Source organism: Myotis myotis, unplaced genomic scaffold (assembly GCF_014108235.1).
Source record: "Myotis myotis isolate mMyoMyo1 unplaced genomic scaffold, mMyoMyo1.p scaffold_m19_p_1, whole genome shotgun sequence".
NCBI classification, from domain to species: domain Eukaryota; kingdom Metazoa; phylum Chordata; class Mammalia; order Chiroptera; family Vespertilionidae; genus Myotis; species Myotis myotis.
The window spans coordinates 97,758,506-97,776,578 of NW_023416313.1; the positions used below are offsets into that span (position 1 = coordinate 97,758,506).

The window sequence follows — 18,073 nt, forward strand, 5'->3', positions numbered from 1 at the left end:
GGGGGGGGGGGAGGGGGGGATGTCCCTTAGCCCGACCTGTGCCTTCTCACAATCTGGGACCTCTCGGGAGATAACCACCTGCTGGCTTAGGCCTGCTCCCTGGGTGGCAGATGACAGGTCCTATCCCACGGTGCCTGCTCTGCCTCCCCAGGTCACCCATGCATCCCTGGGTAGGCCATGGCAGGCCTGATCCCGTGGTGGGGCGGGCGGTGGCGGTCGCTGCCCTGTGCCGGATGCCCCGGATCCCCCAGGGCCAGCCCGATCCTGCTCTCACCGTGGGGCGAGCGGTGGATGGCGCTGCCCTGCCATGCCGTGCAGGGTGCCCCGCTGATCCGGGTCACCCATGGCAAGCCCGGATGGCGGCGGGGCGGGTGGCGGATGGCGCTGCCCTGCCCCACCTGCAGTATGCAAATTTAACGGCCACCTTTGTTGGTTTAATTTGCATACTCTTCTGATTGGCTGATAGGCGTAGTGAAGGTACGGTCAGTTAACATCTTTGTCTATTATTAGGTAAGATGGGAAATGGTGATGTAACCAAGAAATGACATAGAGTCTGATGTAGCCTGAGGGCTGTCTGTACTATCATAAACAAAAACGTTTCATTAAATCCACTTAGACTGCCTGTAGAGAATTTACATCCTGACAAAGTCTTTCCTTGTGTTCATCCCTTGCCTTTGTGTTAAAGTGCCACAGAGCCCAGGTGTATTCTTGTTAGATTTTTCTTTCACTTGTGGTTCTTGTTCATTTTGCTAAGAATTTTATTTCCAAGTTTTTCCCTCTTCCCAGTTCTAGATTTTTCAAATAAGGAAAATTTTGAGCAGTTTTTTCTCATGTCACATCAAAACCCAAACAGGCTTTAAAATAACTAGGATATCAAAAGACTAATCAAAGTGGGGTAATGGTTCAGGATTATTGCGTCTTTACAGTTTCTTATGTAAATTATGTAGCATTTAGAAAGCTTTCTTGTACTTTATTTTATCTTGCACCTTGTTTCTGTTTTGATTTTTATTGAAAACATGTTTATAACTAGGTTTTTAGTCCATGATGTTTGAGATTAAGCTTAAATCTGTAATAATGCTCATATGTGTTCAGGTCATTGAACATGTAACTTTAATACCTTTCTGTATAGAATTCTGGTAGATAATTGGAATCCTATATAATAAAAGGCTAATATGCAAATCAACCGAACTGCGGAACGACTGGTCGCTATCTTGCGCACTGACCATCAGGGGGCAGATGCTCAATGTAGGAGCTGCCCCCTGGTGGTCAGTGTGCTCCCACAGGGGGAGCGCTGCTCAGCCAGAAGCCGGGCTCACGGCTGGCAAGCGCAGCAGCAGTGGTAGGAGCCTCTCCTGCTTCCGCAGCAGTAGTAAGGATGTCCGACTGACGGCTTAGGCCCACTCCCTGGGCCTAAGCCAGCAGTCAGACATCCCCCGAGGGCTCCCAGACTGCAAGAGGGCACAGGCTGAGCTTAGGGAGCTTGTGCACAAATTTCATGCACCGGGCCTTTAGTACATAAATAAAAAGCAATCTAGAGATGGTTTCTGGATGCAGAAATTAAGATAATTACATTGTAGATGAAAGGAATACTTCAGAATTCACATGAAATTTTGTGTGTATCACTTAATGTATAACTAAAGGAGAGATTCTCCTCCCCCCCCATAGGTTAAATAAATACAGGTTTTCAAGCATACAACTATGAAATTATATCTTCAGTAACACAAACATTTGTTGTGAAATGGGGACTTAAATTATGATTATGGGTCTTTCACAGTAGTTGTTTGTAAGTATCACTCAATTCCTTATGATTCTTCCTCTAAACTGATTGATGCTGCCTTAATTGATCTCTTTTTGATATTCTAGTGCATTTATAAACAACAAAAACTTATCTAGTTGGAATGAGTCAGAAAGAGGCATCTTTAGTAACTCAGTTTGGGGAAGTCTCATACATAAAACTGAATTTTATCTATTGCTGTTATTGATAACTAGAGGCCTGTTGCATAAATTTGTGTACGGTTGGGGTCTAGCCGGCCTGCCCCGATGGGGACCACTCGCAGGGAGGGGATGCAGGAGGCTGGCCAGTGGGAGGGGCCATCCCACAACTGGGCCGGTTGGCTGGCTGCAGTACCCGTCATAGCGATCGGTCTTTCTGGTTTTTCCAGTCATTCCAGTGTTCCGGTTGCTTGGCTTTTAAATATATATAGAGATAATGTTCTGTTTATTGAGGACCATATACCTCTGTGTGACAGCCACTATATGCCAGGCATAATAGCACCTTCTTTATTTAAACCTCCCAGTATCTTGAGTAGTTTATGTTTTATAAGATGAGGGAACGGTTAGGTAAAGTTACTTGCTTAAGGTCACATAGCTAAAATGTAGCAGGGCTATGGTTTGTATTTTTAACTATGAAGCTCAGGTCCTTTGTGATGTCATGATGTTTGAAAAGCAGAGTTTTAATATTTATTCTTCATGTGACCGTATGTTACTGCTTCCCCACTACCTGGAGAAACAGTATATTCTACAAAAATAAAAGGTATTTACTTATTTTTCTGTTTTTGGAACTTGTAATAATACAACTGAATTTGTCTTTTAAATTGTGCACAGGCACATATACTTGCTAATTGCAGGATGTTCATGTATATTTTAATTTATTTCCTCCAAATAGGAACCACACATTGGAGGACAAGGAATGCTGGGAGCTGGCCTGTCACTTGAACAGTTGAAACAGCTGCAGCGATTTGATCCATCTGTTGTGCCATTACAGGACATGGACATTGATTCTCTCAAAGAGGCCAGAGTAGAAGACATGATTTGGCTGGCAAATAAGGATTGTATAGGTTTTTTTATTGCAAAATTTGTAAAATGCAAAAGTATACAGGAGAAGGATCCTTAGAAATGAAAATTACAAACATTTGCTCTGTTGTGTGTGTGTTTTAATTTAAAGATCAATCTGTTGTTCGGCCAAGTGATTGATGGCATGGTTGCTAAGGAATCAGAAAGGGCTGCCAGCTGTTTCACCAGTGATCAGGAGACACTGAGGAAGTAATGGATGGGGGTGGGGGAGGGATATGAGATTATATTTTGTAATTTTAGAATAATTTTCCCTTTTGGATTTAGCAGAGTACAAAGAAAAGGAGATGCCTATAGATGTCTGAAACATGTTTATTTGGAGTCATATGTTTTAATTTGTAAAGAATGCAAGTAATTTTTAATGGCAATCAATGAATCTAACAAGGAAAAAAATTAGTAATATTTAATTTGGTTATAAAGTATATTATTTTTCATTCCTGAGTTCCTAAGTAAGTAGTTTCTTAAGAATTCAGGGCATAGGAGGTATGACATTTACCATGTGCTGATTACTGAGCTGAATATTTTACCTCTTTCTCTACTTACTATCCTAATAAAAGAGTAATATGTAAATTAACTGTCACTCCAAAACAAAGATGGAGGCGCCCATAGTGGCCAGGGCAGAAGGCTGGTGGCGTCGCCCTGACAATGCAAGCCCTGCATCTGCGCCCCGGCAGGAGAGGGGAGGGGCCTTGGGCCGGAGACTGGGGCGAGGGATGTTGGCATCGTTACAGGCCGGGCTGAGGGACCCACCCTTCACCCTGTGCATGAATTACGTGCACCAGGCCTCTAGTTTGATAAATAAACCCTCTTTCAAATGAAGTCTGGATGTCTTGTAAATAAGAGTCTGTCTTTACTGTTTACTTTTCTCCCTCCCCCATGATTTAAACTAAAAAGTAAAATGAATCTTTTCTTTACTTTGTAGATTAAAAAAATGAGAATATTCCACAATGTCAGTACCTTTTATCATTTGTTGGAACACATACTGTAATAGTTAATGAAGACGTGATTGGTGAGGAAGAGAAAGCCAACTTCTGACAACTAGGAACTGGCCTGGCACTTACAGGCAGGCCTTGGTGTTCTCCTATTGGACATAATTTCACAGAACACCAGACAAGACTATTTTGATTATGACACCTCAAGACACAAGACGACGACTTCAGAATCAAATCTGAATTTAGGTAAAAGCAAGAACATCATCTAAACCAGCCCCACCGGCCAGCCCCAGTGGTCCGTGGAGCACTGGTGGTCTGTGAGGTCCAAAAGGTTGGTGACTGCTGATCTAAACCACAAAAGTGACCAGTCATCCCCTATAGTGGCCAATGTAAGTGACTGCTTTAAAAAAAAAATTATAAACTTATTCTTGCTTCATCTTACCTTTTTTTTAGATGAGATATATTTAAACAGCCTTAGTTTAAAGGCTGTCATATACAGTTATATATATGTTTTTGTTAACACTTATCAAATCATCCCCAAATTCCTGAGCCTTGGGCATATAAGTGGACAGTTGGAAACAATTGCCTAATAGTTTCTTTCCCCCTGCCATAGGTTTGTTAGGAATGTCTCATAACTATTAACACCCATCAAGATTGCAAGGCCTCCTGGATCAGGTAAAACCTTTCATTGGCCTCATCTTTGAAGAAGCCTTTCTTGAATACACTTCCCTGAGTTTGAGATAGTCATTTGTCTTTCTGTACCCGTAGGGCCCGTATTTACTGCTGTTGTGGCACTTTGAGAATACTCTAGTTTTTTAGGCATGCTCCTAACTACCACCTTCAGACTTGGGAAGATCCTCGAGGCAGGGACCCTGTGTTTTCTGTCACTGCTTCTGAGCAGGTCGCCAACAGATGCTTATTAAATGAGGGGAAAAATATTTTAAGCTCCAAAGATTCAAATATCTGACTGACTTCTTTACATCCCTCATTCTGCCTTATATCCAAAAGATGTCATTTGACCAAAGAGAAATAGTGTTTACCTGTGGCCCTTCTATTTCTAGGACTCAGCACACCTCTAAATTTTAAGTATATTTTGTTTTAATCCACAAAATCCATTTTCTCTCATGTTCTCTACAAAGCCTTATGTGTTAAGCTGGGATGAAAATGGTAGCAGCAAATGTGTAAATTTTGGTTAATATTGATAAGCAGCAAAATATAAACAATGCGGGCAAAATAGACGATAAATATTTGCATATCGAAAACAGGACAAATAAATTGTTAAAAATATTTCCTTTAACATACACATTTTCAGTGGTTTCTTTCCTTCAAAAATAAAGCAAATTGAAAAACGGAACACATTCAATCTTAAAAGAACAAGTAAACAAGAAAAAATACAATAAAAAGGAAAAAATCAGGAAAATGTGGAAGAAATTGGTATATTATCTTTTAACCTACTTAGTGTTGACATATCTGTGAAACAAAAAGCATTTTAATTCAACAGTGAGTACATTTTACTTCAAAACCCTGTATCACATTTTAGTTTAAATAGCAAAGAGAAGTACAAATAGTTAAAAATATAATTTAGCCGAAATGAAACAACTGATCCAAAACCATGTAGTTATCTTTTTCCTCTAACAGTATGACTTAAAGTTTCAATAAGATCAGAATATCTGAGACTAGCAGCATTACCTCATTGAGCAAACAGACAAGAATGAGGAATTAAATTTGTCATCAAAATAGATCTTCATTTAAAAATGAAGGAATAATAAAATTCAAAGTCTGAATTGCTGCACATGTAGAATTAAGGTGGAGGAGAATTATTAATTATTAAGGAGAATTATTTTGCTGTGCTCATATCTTCAAAGGTCCTTTACCTACATTATGCTATTATTTTATCAGACATCATGGGAAAGTCACTAAAGTAACATCAGTGATTGGCATTGTCCCAAGGAAAATGCTCCACAAGTGGGAAGTGTTGAATATTTAACATATTCTCAACTGTAAGAATCATTCCTCAAATCACAATTGATGCTACTAATAATAAACAGTGCAGAAGCCAGCTCTTTATTTGCTTTAGATGAATTTCTTTAAGTCAGGTTTGTTGAACAGTTCAGTGTAGCTGACAGCAAATGTTTAACAGGAATGCAGAGCAGACCATGTTAAAAATGTGGCATTGTCCCACAGTACAATATGACTAAGACACCCTACATTTAGCAGCACCTTTTTGTAACAGTAACTTAAACGAGCAGTAGAGAAAGAGCATAGTAAAAACTGAAATGGGTTTGACAAAAAACAGAGTAGAACTATTAAGAACATTTCCAGCATTTTCTAGGTAGACTACAAAAATCATGATTCTACAGCTAAGTTAAGGTTAAGCTTTTGCTCTGTGAAAAGACTATAATTTTATATTCCACAAGTCAGTGAATACCCCATTGTTTGGGATTATTTCTCCATTTACAAATTTAGTACATACTGTTTACAGATATGTTCACTATACAGTTTTCATGGATAGATGCTCTTTGTCAAATCCTGCAGTATAGTTTTTGAGAAATACTCTGATTTGGACTAACATATTTCCACAAGAAAGTTAAAAAAAAAACCCCAAAACCTAAGAATCCAGGTATAGAATTTTAAAAATGGAATCCATTAGCACGACTTTTTGAAAGGGATTAATGGTAGCAGCAGGTTAGATACATACCAGTTATACTTCAAGAATTTAAATATTCTAAAGTTATTGGGATGAAATTATGTGTAGCAAAGAATGAGGGTGGTGATCAGCAGCATCTTACCATGATGGAAAGTTTACTTTTATAAAATATTTCTGGTAATCTTAATTGGGCTATGGTTTCCAATGATGTGACTACTTTGCATCAATTTATATATTATCACTACAGTTTTTGTAGTCAATAAATAAATTCATTTCAATAGTTCAGAGCTAATTAACAAATACACTGATTCTGAGGGAAATATTTCATATTAGCTGGTAGAACACTATATATGTAGCTCATTTTAAAAACTGAGTTTCCTTGGGTGTAGGGAAAGTAAGGAGCTCAATGCGAAACATTTTACTTATAAAGGTCCGATGATATTTGGCAAGAACCTGGAATAATAAAAGAAGCAAAATAAAAATAGATTAACTTACTTAACAAAATCATAATTATATAACGTACAAATCTGAAGTCAGGCAATTATAGAGAGGCACTCTCCAGGGACAAATTTCAGGTACTAGCACACCGAATACTGTCTTATGGTCCAGTCATAACTGGACAAAATGAACACTTAGGAGACATGGAGGTTTTAGCCTTAACATGACAACCACATTGTGAGCTGCTCACAGCAGCATCATTGAGATAGTATCTTCTAGTTTCCCCTTCGTAGATGTCTGATGTAGGAAAATGCTCTGACCATTTGTTCACTTCAAGTCACCCCGTTTGCCCTGATTACTTCTGAAGAGCAGAAACTTTGGTTATAAGAAGCACTTCTAGGTTTTGACAGACAATGAAACTCTCTGAGTTTGTGGTGGGGACGGAATGATAGGTATACTGGGAGATAACAGAACAATAAGCAGGGTTAGAAAAGGAAGTGGGAGAAGTTAGAAAAATTTATTTTCCCACGAAATAATTCTACAAGCTGTGTAAACATTTCTTACTATAACAAATACTCGAGCACACACAGATTGTACATTTCCAGTGGGACACTCACAGTTAAAAGTTGCCTGTATTTTTTGCTCTGTAGGAGCAAACACAAGGAGCCAACAGAATACTTTCCCAGTCACCTTTGGCAGCATGCTCCCTGCCTGCTCAACGGATCATTACAACGTCATGCAGCACAATTCAGCTCAAAGCCAGGTGGGTAGGATTCTAGATACCAGTTTCTAGTTTCCTTATTAGTCTTTTGCATTCAGATTCATCTCAACCGACCACACGTACATACTCTTACAGACGCACACACGCGTGCATACAGAGTTCCGGCTTGTAGACTTCAGTGCAGTGACATGAGACACGAGCTACTAAGAATGTGTGTCACAATCAGTGTGAGCTGCATGGATTAGAACAACCTTTGGAGTTTGGTTATATTTATCATAATTTATGGTCAAAATTATAAACTTACAGGGATGGTAAAACATTCAGAAATTAAACCTTTTCAAGTCAAGCAATCACACATATTTACAGTATGTACAGACTTTCTACTAGAATGGAGATAGGTGCCTACACAATGTTATTACAAATTTCCTGAATGTGGGCAATTCTAATCCCTGTACTTCATAAAGCAAATCTGCTGACTTGGCATTAAGACTAAAATAGTGTCATCAAACTGATATATATATATTATATATAATTATCATAAGAAGGTGTTTGCAGAAATAACATTTACAAACTGTCTATACAGTACACAGTACTAGTACATAGAAAATATATTCTAACTTTATGATCCCCTTTGTATAAGGCAAGACTGAATCTGTCCCCAAATTTAGTCAGCCAGAGGTACAAGCAAGAAACAGTGGTCCATGGATGAATGAATATGCACATCAGGTGCCTACATTTTAAAAATCTGGAGACTCAAGAAATTCCACTTTTTATCTGAGCCGATTCTGGCTTGCTGGAGATGTCAACTACATTTTTTAAAACATCCACCACATTTCTTAAAATACTAATGCCCCCTGGATGGCAACAATTTGTTCAAGTGGCAGCTACCCCAAACAGTTTTTGAAAAGTCCAGTACACAACCAGAGGACTGCAGCCGTACCAGGCAAATTTATATAGCACTTAGAAAAGAAAAAAGTATAATACTCTGTCATACTATTGCTATTTAAGCAACAGCAATACAAAATATACAAGACAGATCACATATGATTGCAATGTCGACCCCAAAGATTTAGATTGAGGTTGCTGTTAGACTTAAAAAAATCCCAAAACACAAACGGACCAAAGTTATTGGCGGATGTAAACATCCCTGTTCCACTCCCCAGCCTCATTCCTTTTTTTGGATATTCCTTCTCCATCCTTGTCACAGTAGCGATCCTTGGATTTATGACGACTTCGTTGTTTGTTGCATTCGTTGTGGTCCTGCTCTCGATCCAGGTCCCTGGGCCGGTGCCGAGACTCCCTGTGCCTGTGCTCACCACTCCCGTGGGGCTCCTCTCTGTGGTTGTGGTCACGGTGTGGGGCATAGTGGTCCACATGCTCATGGGAGTAATCTTCCTTCGGCTCCACGTAGGCAGAGTCTCGACTGTCCTGGGTTTCTGAGTCAAATGTCTCCTGCCTGGAGAGGCCTCGGTGTGTCCCACTGCGATGGTTGTGGTGCGGGGCTGAGGAGGAAGGCCGGTGCTGGGATTTCCTGGCTGGTTCCAGGCAGGGTTCTTCTTCAGCTTGGGGGGCAGAGCGGGCGAGAGCAGAGCGGTCAGTCCTCTGATCGCCTTGAGAACCCTGGTGTCGAAGGGAGAAAACACAGGCATCAACCTTGGTCAAGAGTGTAGGGAACTAAGGCATCACAAAGCAAGTCTATTCAAGTTTACTTCCTTTTAAGGATCTAAAATGCTGAAATGAAATCTCACCTTGCTAAGTTACCTAATTCTTTTAATGATGTCTAGTGGCATTTCTAAGGTCTGTACTATATCATAGTGGACTTTGGCAATTTGTAAATGCCTAGAACAGTACACAGAGTAACCTTTTTATTTAAATGATTAAATGAGGGAGGGCATTTTATATGATCTTTTGCAGTTTAGATACAGGTCCCCAAGATTTTTCTGCACATGGGCATATACTTAACTACCTCCATTTGAATACATGAAGGAAGATTAAAATGCCTTAGGATGTTGGGTTTGGCTTACGGTAAGGATTAAGGAGATAAAATATGAAATATAAAATATTAAATGGCATGTACTATGAGACAAGCACTATTTTAGTAGTCACATTAATTAATGTTATTAATGCAATAACCCTGGGATAGGTTGCCAATAATTTCCTGAGGCATCTCAGAAAGAGCAGATAAGGAACTATTCACGGTTATGTGCTGTATAGAAAGTTCTTCTGTCCCTGTCCCAACATGTAGCAGAGAGTTCTAAAGTCTGTACATCTTCATAGTATATTGTGTTTACCCTGCTTTTCTTAGCTACACCACTTACACTGAGGATGTCTAAATGAGTCAGTGTCTCAGTTTGGATAGAGCCGCTCCACTGGCACAAGCACTGTTCTGCACTGGGTACCTGGGCTTGGACCCCAGCACTGACCTTAGGCAGCCTGGCTTCTCAACAAAGACGGTATTAAGAACTCCTCTCACCTGTGAATTAGAGGCTGGAGTGGGGCTCACAGGCAGCGCTGAAGTGGCTAAAGTGCGGCTAAGGAGAGGGTTGGGGAGGTTGCTGCTGGGCGGGTGGGTAGCCTTCCAGTAGGCCTCCAGGTAGTCGGCAAGGTGCTCACAAGCATCCTCGAGCTGGTTCTCATCCAAGATCACATCAAACAACTCCTGCAGAGGCAAACGTGTCAGAGAGCACACTTAACCAGCCCAGTACTGGCTAATAAAAGGAGGGAGGGAGGGGCTCAGGGGCGGCGCTGCTTTGTATGTGCTGTGGCTTCTGTGCTCCTTTCCCTTTTCCATCCGCTGACTGTCCTGCTTAGTCAGATCATGTTATTGTTTAGAACACTGGATGCTTAACCAGCGGCAGTGACCAGGAAGTGAACAGGATAATAGTAGTTGTTAAGGGCATGATGGAAAAGTTGTCTGTCAGTAGTGAAAACAGGAATTGATACTGTGGTAGAAAGAGATATAAAAAGAAAACAATACAATCTGAATAGTATAGGAAGAAGCCTGTTTTGACATAGACTGAAAAGTTGAACCCTGAAAATTAATGAGGCAAGATTAGGACATGAAGTTTGGCAGAAGAAACTGAAACCACTGATGATTTGACATGGCCCAAACTTCAAAAAGTGCTTATCATAAATTTTAACATACTCCAAGCAATCAAAATGGATATAGTCCTAATTTTTGGAGCTTCTGAAATACTTGCATTTAAAAAACAACAACCTAAAAGCCATCTGTAGTTCCCTGGCAGGGTATGTAGAGCATGAATTAGAAGTAGGACTGTATTCAGATGTCAGAATCTGGGTGACTGTTTTGACATTTGTTTTTACACTGTCTTAAATCAACTTCTAGAGAGCTATTGAAGAGGCAGCAAGTCAATCCCTTAGGGTAGTAGGATTAACCCCAAATAGTTCTATCTTATAGACCAAGTTTTTGAAGTCACCATCTTGTTCATTTAAGATACAAATGAGGTGTTTATTTACAAAGCGGGGTGACCACAGAACTTGCCATAGCTTTTTGTAAGCCATGATTGGGGCATGATTGGGGCAAGTGTTCATGGCAGGAAGTAGGACAGCTCACTTCTTTGGAATGATGCTCACTGCTAAGTGGTGAGGATTCTTTCCCCCAACAAAAACCGTCTGCTTTTTGTTTTTTAATGCAATGCCAGGTCTGATCTCTTCATCTGGATTATAGTGTATATAGAGAGGACTTACTGGAGGACACTGAGACAGTTTATCAGCTGCTACCATCTGGACATTGAGGTGTTTAGCTTGAGATTTTCCTCGGGATTTTATTAACCTTTGTAAAACCTGTAAAAGATAAGATTTTTAAACAGAAGGATATTTGCACTCAGATCAATGACAAGATTCACCACTCACTCCTTTCTCTGGGGACTTTTATATATATATAGTACAAATGGCTTATAATAAATTGAGCTATGAAGATTATCTGCAAAATTGATATGTTCACATAAATCTTCAGAGCTTATTCTGAGTCTCTTTTCAAGGCTAGCAGTTATCAAACTTTTTGTCTCATGACCCCTTTGTTTTAAACAGTTCTTGAGAAACCCAAAAAGTTTTTTTTAAAGTTGATTTCAGAGAGGAAGGGAGAGGGAGCTAGAAACATCAATGATGAGAGAATCATTGATGGGCTGCCTCCTGCATACCCCCTACTGAGGATCGAGCCTGCAACCCGAGCATATACCTTTGACAGGCATTGAACCCAGGACCATTCAGGCCACAGGCTGATGCTCTATCCACTGAGTCAAACTGGCTAGGGCCAACATGTATTTTTTTTTTAATATATTTTTTATTGATTTTTTACAGAGAGGAAGGGAGAGAGATAGAGAGTTAGAAACATCGATGAGAGAGAAACATTGATCAGCTGCCTCCTGCACATCTCCCACTGGGGATATGCCCGCAACCCAGGTACATGCCCTTGACCGGAATCGAACCTGGGACCTTTCAGTCTGCAGGCCGACGCTCTATCCACTGAGCCAAACCGGTTTCGGCAACATGTATTTTTTTATGTGAACTACTAAAGGCCCAGTGCATGGATTTGTGCACCGGTGGCGTCCCTCAGCCTGGCCTATGGACATCCCCCAAAGGGTCCTGAATTGCGAGAGGGCACAGGCCAGGCCGAGGGACCCCACCATGCATGATTGGGGCCAGGGAGGGACTGCGGGAGGGCTCCGGGGCACGTCCAGCCCGTCTCGCCCAGTCCCCATCGGCTGGACCCCAGCAGCAAGCTAACCTACCGGTCGGAGCATATGTGTGAAGAAAATCCAGCCTTCTAAAAATATGTAGTTGGGATAAGGAATAATTTAGTAGCCTTTTCAGATAATTGTGGATATTCCTGTAGTGTGGAAACAACACTAGTTTCTTAGGGACTAGTTGCTATGTGAAAATAAAACAATATCAATGAACTTTTCTTGTTCTGTTACATAAATTCCATTGGCCTATCTTGGAATTTGAATGGGTCTTTAGCATACATAATTTGTAGCATCATTCATTGATCATTTGGCAAATAATGGTTCACTGAGTTCTTCAGATCTTCCAAATGTCAACACACTTCATTATACAAGATTAAAACCTATGTGTTAATATTATTGATCTCATTAGAAAAGTCTTTATCTATTGGGAAGCTGCCAAGCTCTCAAAGGTGGATACAAGTTTTCTAAAACTCGACTTTTTCTTTGAAACTGAGTTTTATCATTGGTAACAAAGGCTATTAGCTGTTTCCTTGATGTGATGCCAAAGTCTGAGTAAGTATAGCCTGTCAGTTTTTCTTTCATATAAAAATGGTATTCCATGAAGAAAGTGGCTAGTTAGTTCACAACTCAAATAATCACACCCATGCGTGTCCTCAGGATAACTAACCTACTTGGGTATATGCAGCTCTTGTGTACTTCCTATTTCATTACTCAGAATATTTAATAAAATTAAGTGAAACTGGTTATTTGGTTTTATTTATTTATTTATTTATTTATTTATTTATTTATTTATTTATTTTAAACTGACTGCTAGTACTGTCTGGTACCAGAATCTTGACTCATGCTTAGACACATGCAGTTTTACCTACCATTGCTTTTGCACCATTATCAAAAGTGTGAAAAGGGTGAATGGTGTTTAGTATTATTATGGAAATAGTTTTGGCCTCGTGAATGCTCTGAAAGTGTCTTAGGACCCCCAGGGGTTCTACCACACTTTGAGAATCATCTGTGCTAAGCCATGGAACTAATAATCATGCTTGGCTTCTTATCAATCTTAAAAATGGACAGACATCTCTTCAAACTCTCTATGATGGATAAAGACGTAGCCTGTTGTAACTGCAAAACAACATAAACAAACTTGGATTATAGAGCAAACAGCAAGCCTACTTACCTTAGGAGAAGAAATCTTTACATAAACTATAATAGGGGCCAAAGAGGTTTTACTGAGTTGAGCTGGATGATTAATAGTGTCCGCATCAAGGACTACCAGTTGCAATGTTCTTGCAAGTTCAAAAATCCTTTCTATTTCACTCTGAACTTCCGCTGTAAAAGGTTAAGCAGAGATCGATTACTTCAAGTACAATATTTTTAGAGAAAATTGAGATAAAGTAAAATGGTACATGATTTCTTCAACAGGAAGGTATGTAGGTCAGCCATTAGGTTAATGTTTATAGGCAATAGAGCTGATAAAAGCCTTTTCTTCATAACACCTTACAAATTTAGGGAATGCCTCCCTCAATCGGCTATAACATTTACTTCCAGTATTAATACTATTTCTGAGAGTCAACATTTTTGGCTCCCTCTGCTGACTTATTTTTTGTGCTGCAAAACTCCACTCTGGGAAATCATTCCATAAAACTGTTGTACAATAGAAACTTAAGGGATAACTTTTATGTGAGGTTCTGACCACTTCACACTAGCAACCATCACCAGCTTTCCTCTCACTGCATGGGCTTATCTGTGTTTATCACCTATTGTATGCTTTCTGGGTATGATGGAGCCTACATATTTTTATTAGCAACCTAAAATACAATGTACACGAGGGGAGACATTATGAGTCTCAATAACAAACTTGTCTAGAAACACACTAATCATATATTCCACCAACTAACGAATGGTCCTGTAACATTCAGGTTTAAAAGGGCAGTTATGTGTTAGAGGCAGCACTACACAAATATGAGTTATAAAACATACAGTTATAAAACATCCCTCTGAGCCCTCAGGGGATGTCCACCTGCCATGGGAAAACTTATCAAACATATAAAAATCCACTTGAACACCAAAAAAATGTCACTCAGTTCATCTACTTCTTCATGATCTCCCCAGAATCTAAAACAGGACTATCCAGTAGAATTTTCTGTCATGATGGAAATATTCTATATCAATGCTGGCCAGTATGATAGCTGCTAACCACAGGTGACTATTGAGCATCTGAGATGTAGCTGGTGTGAATGAGCAACTAAATTTGAAAAATGTAATTTAAATAATTTAAAAGTAAATAGCCAGAGAAGCTCCTGTCCTAGGCAGCACAGGTCTATAAATCATAATACGTATCTTGTGCTGCCCACTAAAATCATGAAGGGCCAATTCCATGGGACTCTGGACCTACAGAAAAAATTAAGACTCCAGACCTGAAAATCAAAATTAAGCTTTTGGAGCTACCAGTTTATAAAAAAAACACAGACAACAGACAATCACATAAACGATTCAGATCGGACCCCGATGGAATAAGTGACCCAGTTTCTCCAAGTAAAAAATTACAAGGAAATAAAAAAGACAACACAGACAAAAAAAATACAGATTAAGAGACTCAAGGACCTGTGAACCAATCACAATGGATGGACTTTATTTGGATCCTGACTCAAGAATAGTAATACATATTTTTATAATATAAAAATGAATAAAATATATATAGTCTATATAAAATGACAATTGGGAAATATGTGGCTGACGGGAAATATGGCTAACACCATATAGTGGTGTTATGGTTTAAATAAAGAGTCCCTACTGTTTAGAAATACATAATGAAATATTTACAGATAAAATCATATGATATTTGTGATTTGCTCCAAAATAATCCACAAACGAGGAGGAAAGGGAGGACTGGAAAGGAAACAATTTTGGCCATGAGTAGGTGATGGTTGAAACTGGGTGATGAGTACCTGAAGTCCTGTATACTTTTTACATTCATAGTCACTTAAATTACCTCAAATAACAGTTTTAAAAATGAAAATGGCATTCTGTTCATTCCTTTCATAATAATGTTCTAAAACATTACTAATACTATTGTTTACTCTAACTCTTCTCTGTTGACCTTTAAACTTAAAAAAATACATATTTTTATTGATTTCAGAGAAGGAGGAGGAGAGACAGAAATATCAATGATGAGAGAGAATCATTGATTGGCTGCCTCCTGCACAACCCCCAACGGGGGACCAAGCCCGTAACCCAGGCATATGCCCTTGACTGGAATCAAACCCGAGACCCTTCAGTCCACAGGCTGACACTCTATCCACTGAGCCAGACCAGCTAGGGCGATCTTTAAATTTTTATTTCAATTACTAGAGGCCTGGTGCACGAAAATTTGTGCACTGGGGGGGGAGGGGAGCATCCCTCCCCTTTGAGTCAGGCATCCCTCTGGCAGCCTGGGAGCCCTTGGGGGATGTCCACCTGCTGGCTTAGGCCCACTCCCCAGGGGAACAGGCCTAAGCTGGCAGTCAGACATCTGTCTGGCAGCCCAGGAGCCCTCGGGGGATGTCCACCTGCCAGCTATTTGCATGTATATGTACACACATATGTATCTATATACATCCATGTAATTATTCAAAGTATGTGTATACATGCATATACACACATACATATTCATATGTGCATATATTTAAAAGATTTTAGTTTTTGCTGGGGTCCAACCCCAGCGGGTCCAGGGGTCCCCAAAGGCATGGACGGAGTCGGCGAAGAAGTAATGACACGGAGACAGCGTTCAGTTGATCAACAGCCTAGCCAGGATCTCCAGCCAGGATCTCCAGCCAAGTTCTGGTCTGGATCTCCAGAGAGGTTCTGCTTCAGATCTCCAGCCAGGTTCTGTGTCCATGTTCTCTTGCTAGGTTCTCCAGGTTCTCCAGCCAGGTTCTATAGCCATGTTCCCTCGCTAGGTTCTCCAGCCAGGTTCAGTCACCAGGTTCTAGTCAGGTTCTCTTGCCAATTTCTGTAGTCAGGTTCAGTCCAGGATCTTTTGCCATGTTCTCTCGCTAGGTTCTGTCTCTAGATTCTGTGTAGGTTCTGTGTCTAGGTTCTGAGTGTAGGTTCTGTCTTCTAAGTTCTGTCTTCTTAGTTCTGTCTTGTTACATCTGTATTTATACCAGTTGATTCCAATCCTATCAATCTCTATTCCAAAGGTTAGGGCGTTTCTTATCTCCATTCAAGGGAGTAAAGATTATGTAGCTTAAGCATGATTGTTCATAGTTAAAGTGATTAATTACCCGCCTGGCACTTAGTTAAGAGGTTTTATTCCCTCCCTAACTTCAGGGGAAAATCCCTACCTGGGGAAACAACCTTTCTCAGAGACCTTGGTTAAAACACATAGTGCCAAGAAGGTGAGCAAACATATTAAGAACAGTATGCCATATATGCCAGGTCCCTTGAAACAGCAAGGATGGACCGGCTCCCGGCAAGTTTTAGATATATGTATATACACTGAGTGGCCAGATTATTATGACCACCTGACTCTGTAGGCAAATTAGCTATAATTTAGCGCTGAAGTTGCTAGCGGGCCAGACCATTATAAATAGGGAAGCAGGTTGTTTACCATGACAGTAGAAGTGATTTTTTTTCCTGAAGATATGGGTAGACAATCCGATTTAACAGTCTTTGAACATGGGGTATGGACATATATATCCGGGCCACCTTTTGCCTTCAATACTGCGGCAATTCTTCTTGGCATTGACTCCATGAGATGTTGAAAGGTGATGCGAGGAATCTGACACCATGCCTGATGAATACCACTGTCCAGTTCTGTGAGATTTGATGGTTGTGGAACCAGCTGCCTGATGGCTCTTTTAACTTCATCCCACAAATGCTCAATTGGATTGAGATCTGGTGATTGTGGGGGCCACCTAAGCAAGGTAAAGCCTCCCTCATGTTCTTGAAACCACTCCTGCACAATACGAGCACCGTGGCATGGCGCATTGTCTTGTTGGAAGAAGCCATCTCCATTGGGATACGCCATCAACATGATAGGATGAACTTGATCAGCAACTATACTTAGGTATGTTGTGCTATTCAGACGTTGTTCCACATGAATTAAAGGGCCCAAATCATGCCAGGAAAACATGCCCCAAACCATAACACTGCCCCCACCAGCTTGAAGGGTTGTACTCATGCATGTGGGGTGCATGCTTTCGTGCTGTTTCCACCAAATTCTCACTCTGCCATCTGCATGATGCAACTGGAAACGTGATTCATCGGACCACATGACTTTTTTCCTATGCTCGACTGTCCAATCCTTGTGTTCCTGTGCGAACTGGAGACGTTTTATCTTGGTAACTGCAGACAGCAAAGGTGTTCGAACAGGCCTTCGGCTTCCATATCCCATACGGTGCAGTGTACGGTTAATTTGCCTACAAACATCAGGTGGTCATAATAATTGGGCCACTCAGTGTGTGTGTGTGTGTGTGTGTGTGTGTGTGTGTGTGTGTGTGTATCATGTTCAAAGGCTGTTAGATTGCATTGTTTACCCATATCTTCAGAAAAAAAATCACTTCTACTGTCATGGTAAACAACCTGCTTCCCTATTTATAATGGTCTGGCCCTCAAGCAACTTCAGCGCAAAATTATAGCTAATTTGCCTACAAACGTCAGGTAGTCATAATAATCTGGCCACTCAGTGTATATATGTATACCTTGTATATACAGCGTACACACACTTTAACAGCTGATAGACCAATTCTGAAAATGAGATGTATTTTAATAAGCACTGCCTTTAGAATTATTCAGAGCGTGT

The 18,073-nt window shown here is 40.3% G+C and overlaps 2 protein-coding genes across 11 annotated transcripts in view; one reads left to right on the forward strand and one right to left on the reverse strand.

Annotated features, from left to right (window-relative positions):
• NSUN6 (NOP2/Sun RNA methyltransferase 6) overlaps nucleotides 1-4,213 on the forward strand; it is a 75,199-nt gene extending 70,986 nt beyond the window's left edge. For all 4 annotated transcript variants that reach the window (XM_036345676.1, XM_036345667.1, XM_036345686.1 and 1 more), the window contains one exon: nucleotides 2,666-4,213. In XM_036345676.1, the coding sequence (XP_036201569.1) occupies nucleotides 2,666-2,893 (228 nt within the window). In that variant the 3' untranslated portion in view covers nucleotides 2,894-4,213. The remainder of the gene's footprint in view (nucleotides 1-2,665) is intronic.
• Nucleotides 4,214-5,057: 844 nt separating this feature from the next.
• Nucleotides 5,058-18,073, reverse strand: part of CACNB2 (calcium voltage-gated channel auxiliary subunit beta 2) — a 361,380-nt gene continuing 348,364 nt past the window's right edge. For all 7 annotated transcript variants that reach the window (XM_036345615.1, XM_036345595.1, XM_036345642.1 and 4 more), the window contains 4 exons: nucleotides 13,466-13,617; nucleotides 11,297-11,392; nucleotides 10,062-10,247; nucleotides 5,058-9,208 (listed from right to left, as the gene is read on the reverse strand). In XM_036345615.1, coding sequence (XP_036201508.1) covers nucleotides 8,714-9,208; nucleotides 10,062-10,247; nucleotides 11,297-11,392; nucleotides 13,466-13,617 — 929 coding nt within the window. In that variant the 3' untranslated portion in view covers nucleotides 5,058-8,713. The remainder of the gene's footprint in view (nucleotides 9,209-10,061; nucleotides 10,248-11,296; nucleotides 11,393-13,465; nucleotides 13,618-18,073) is intronic.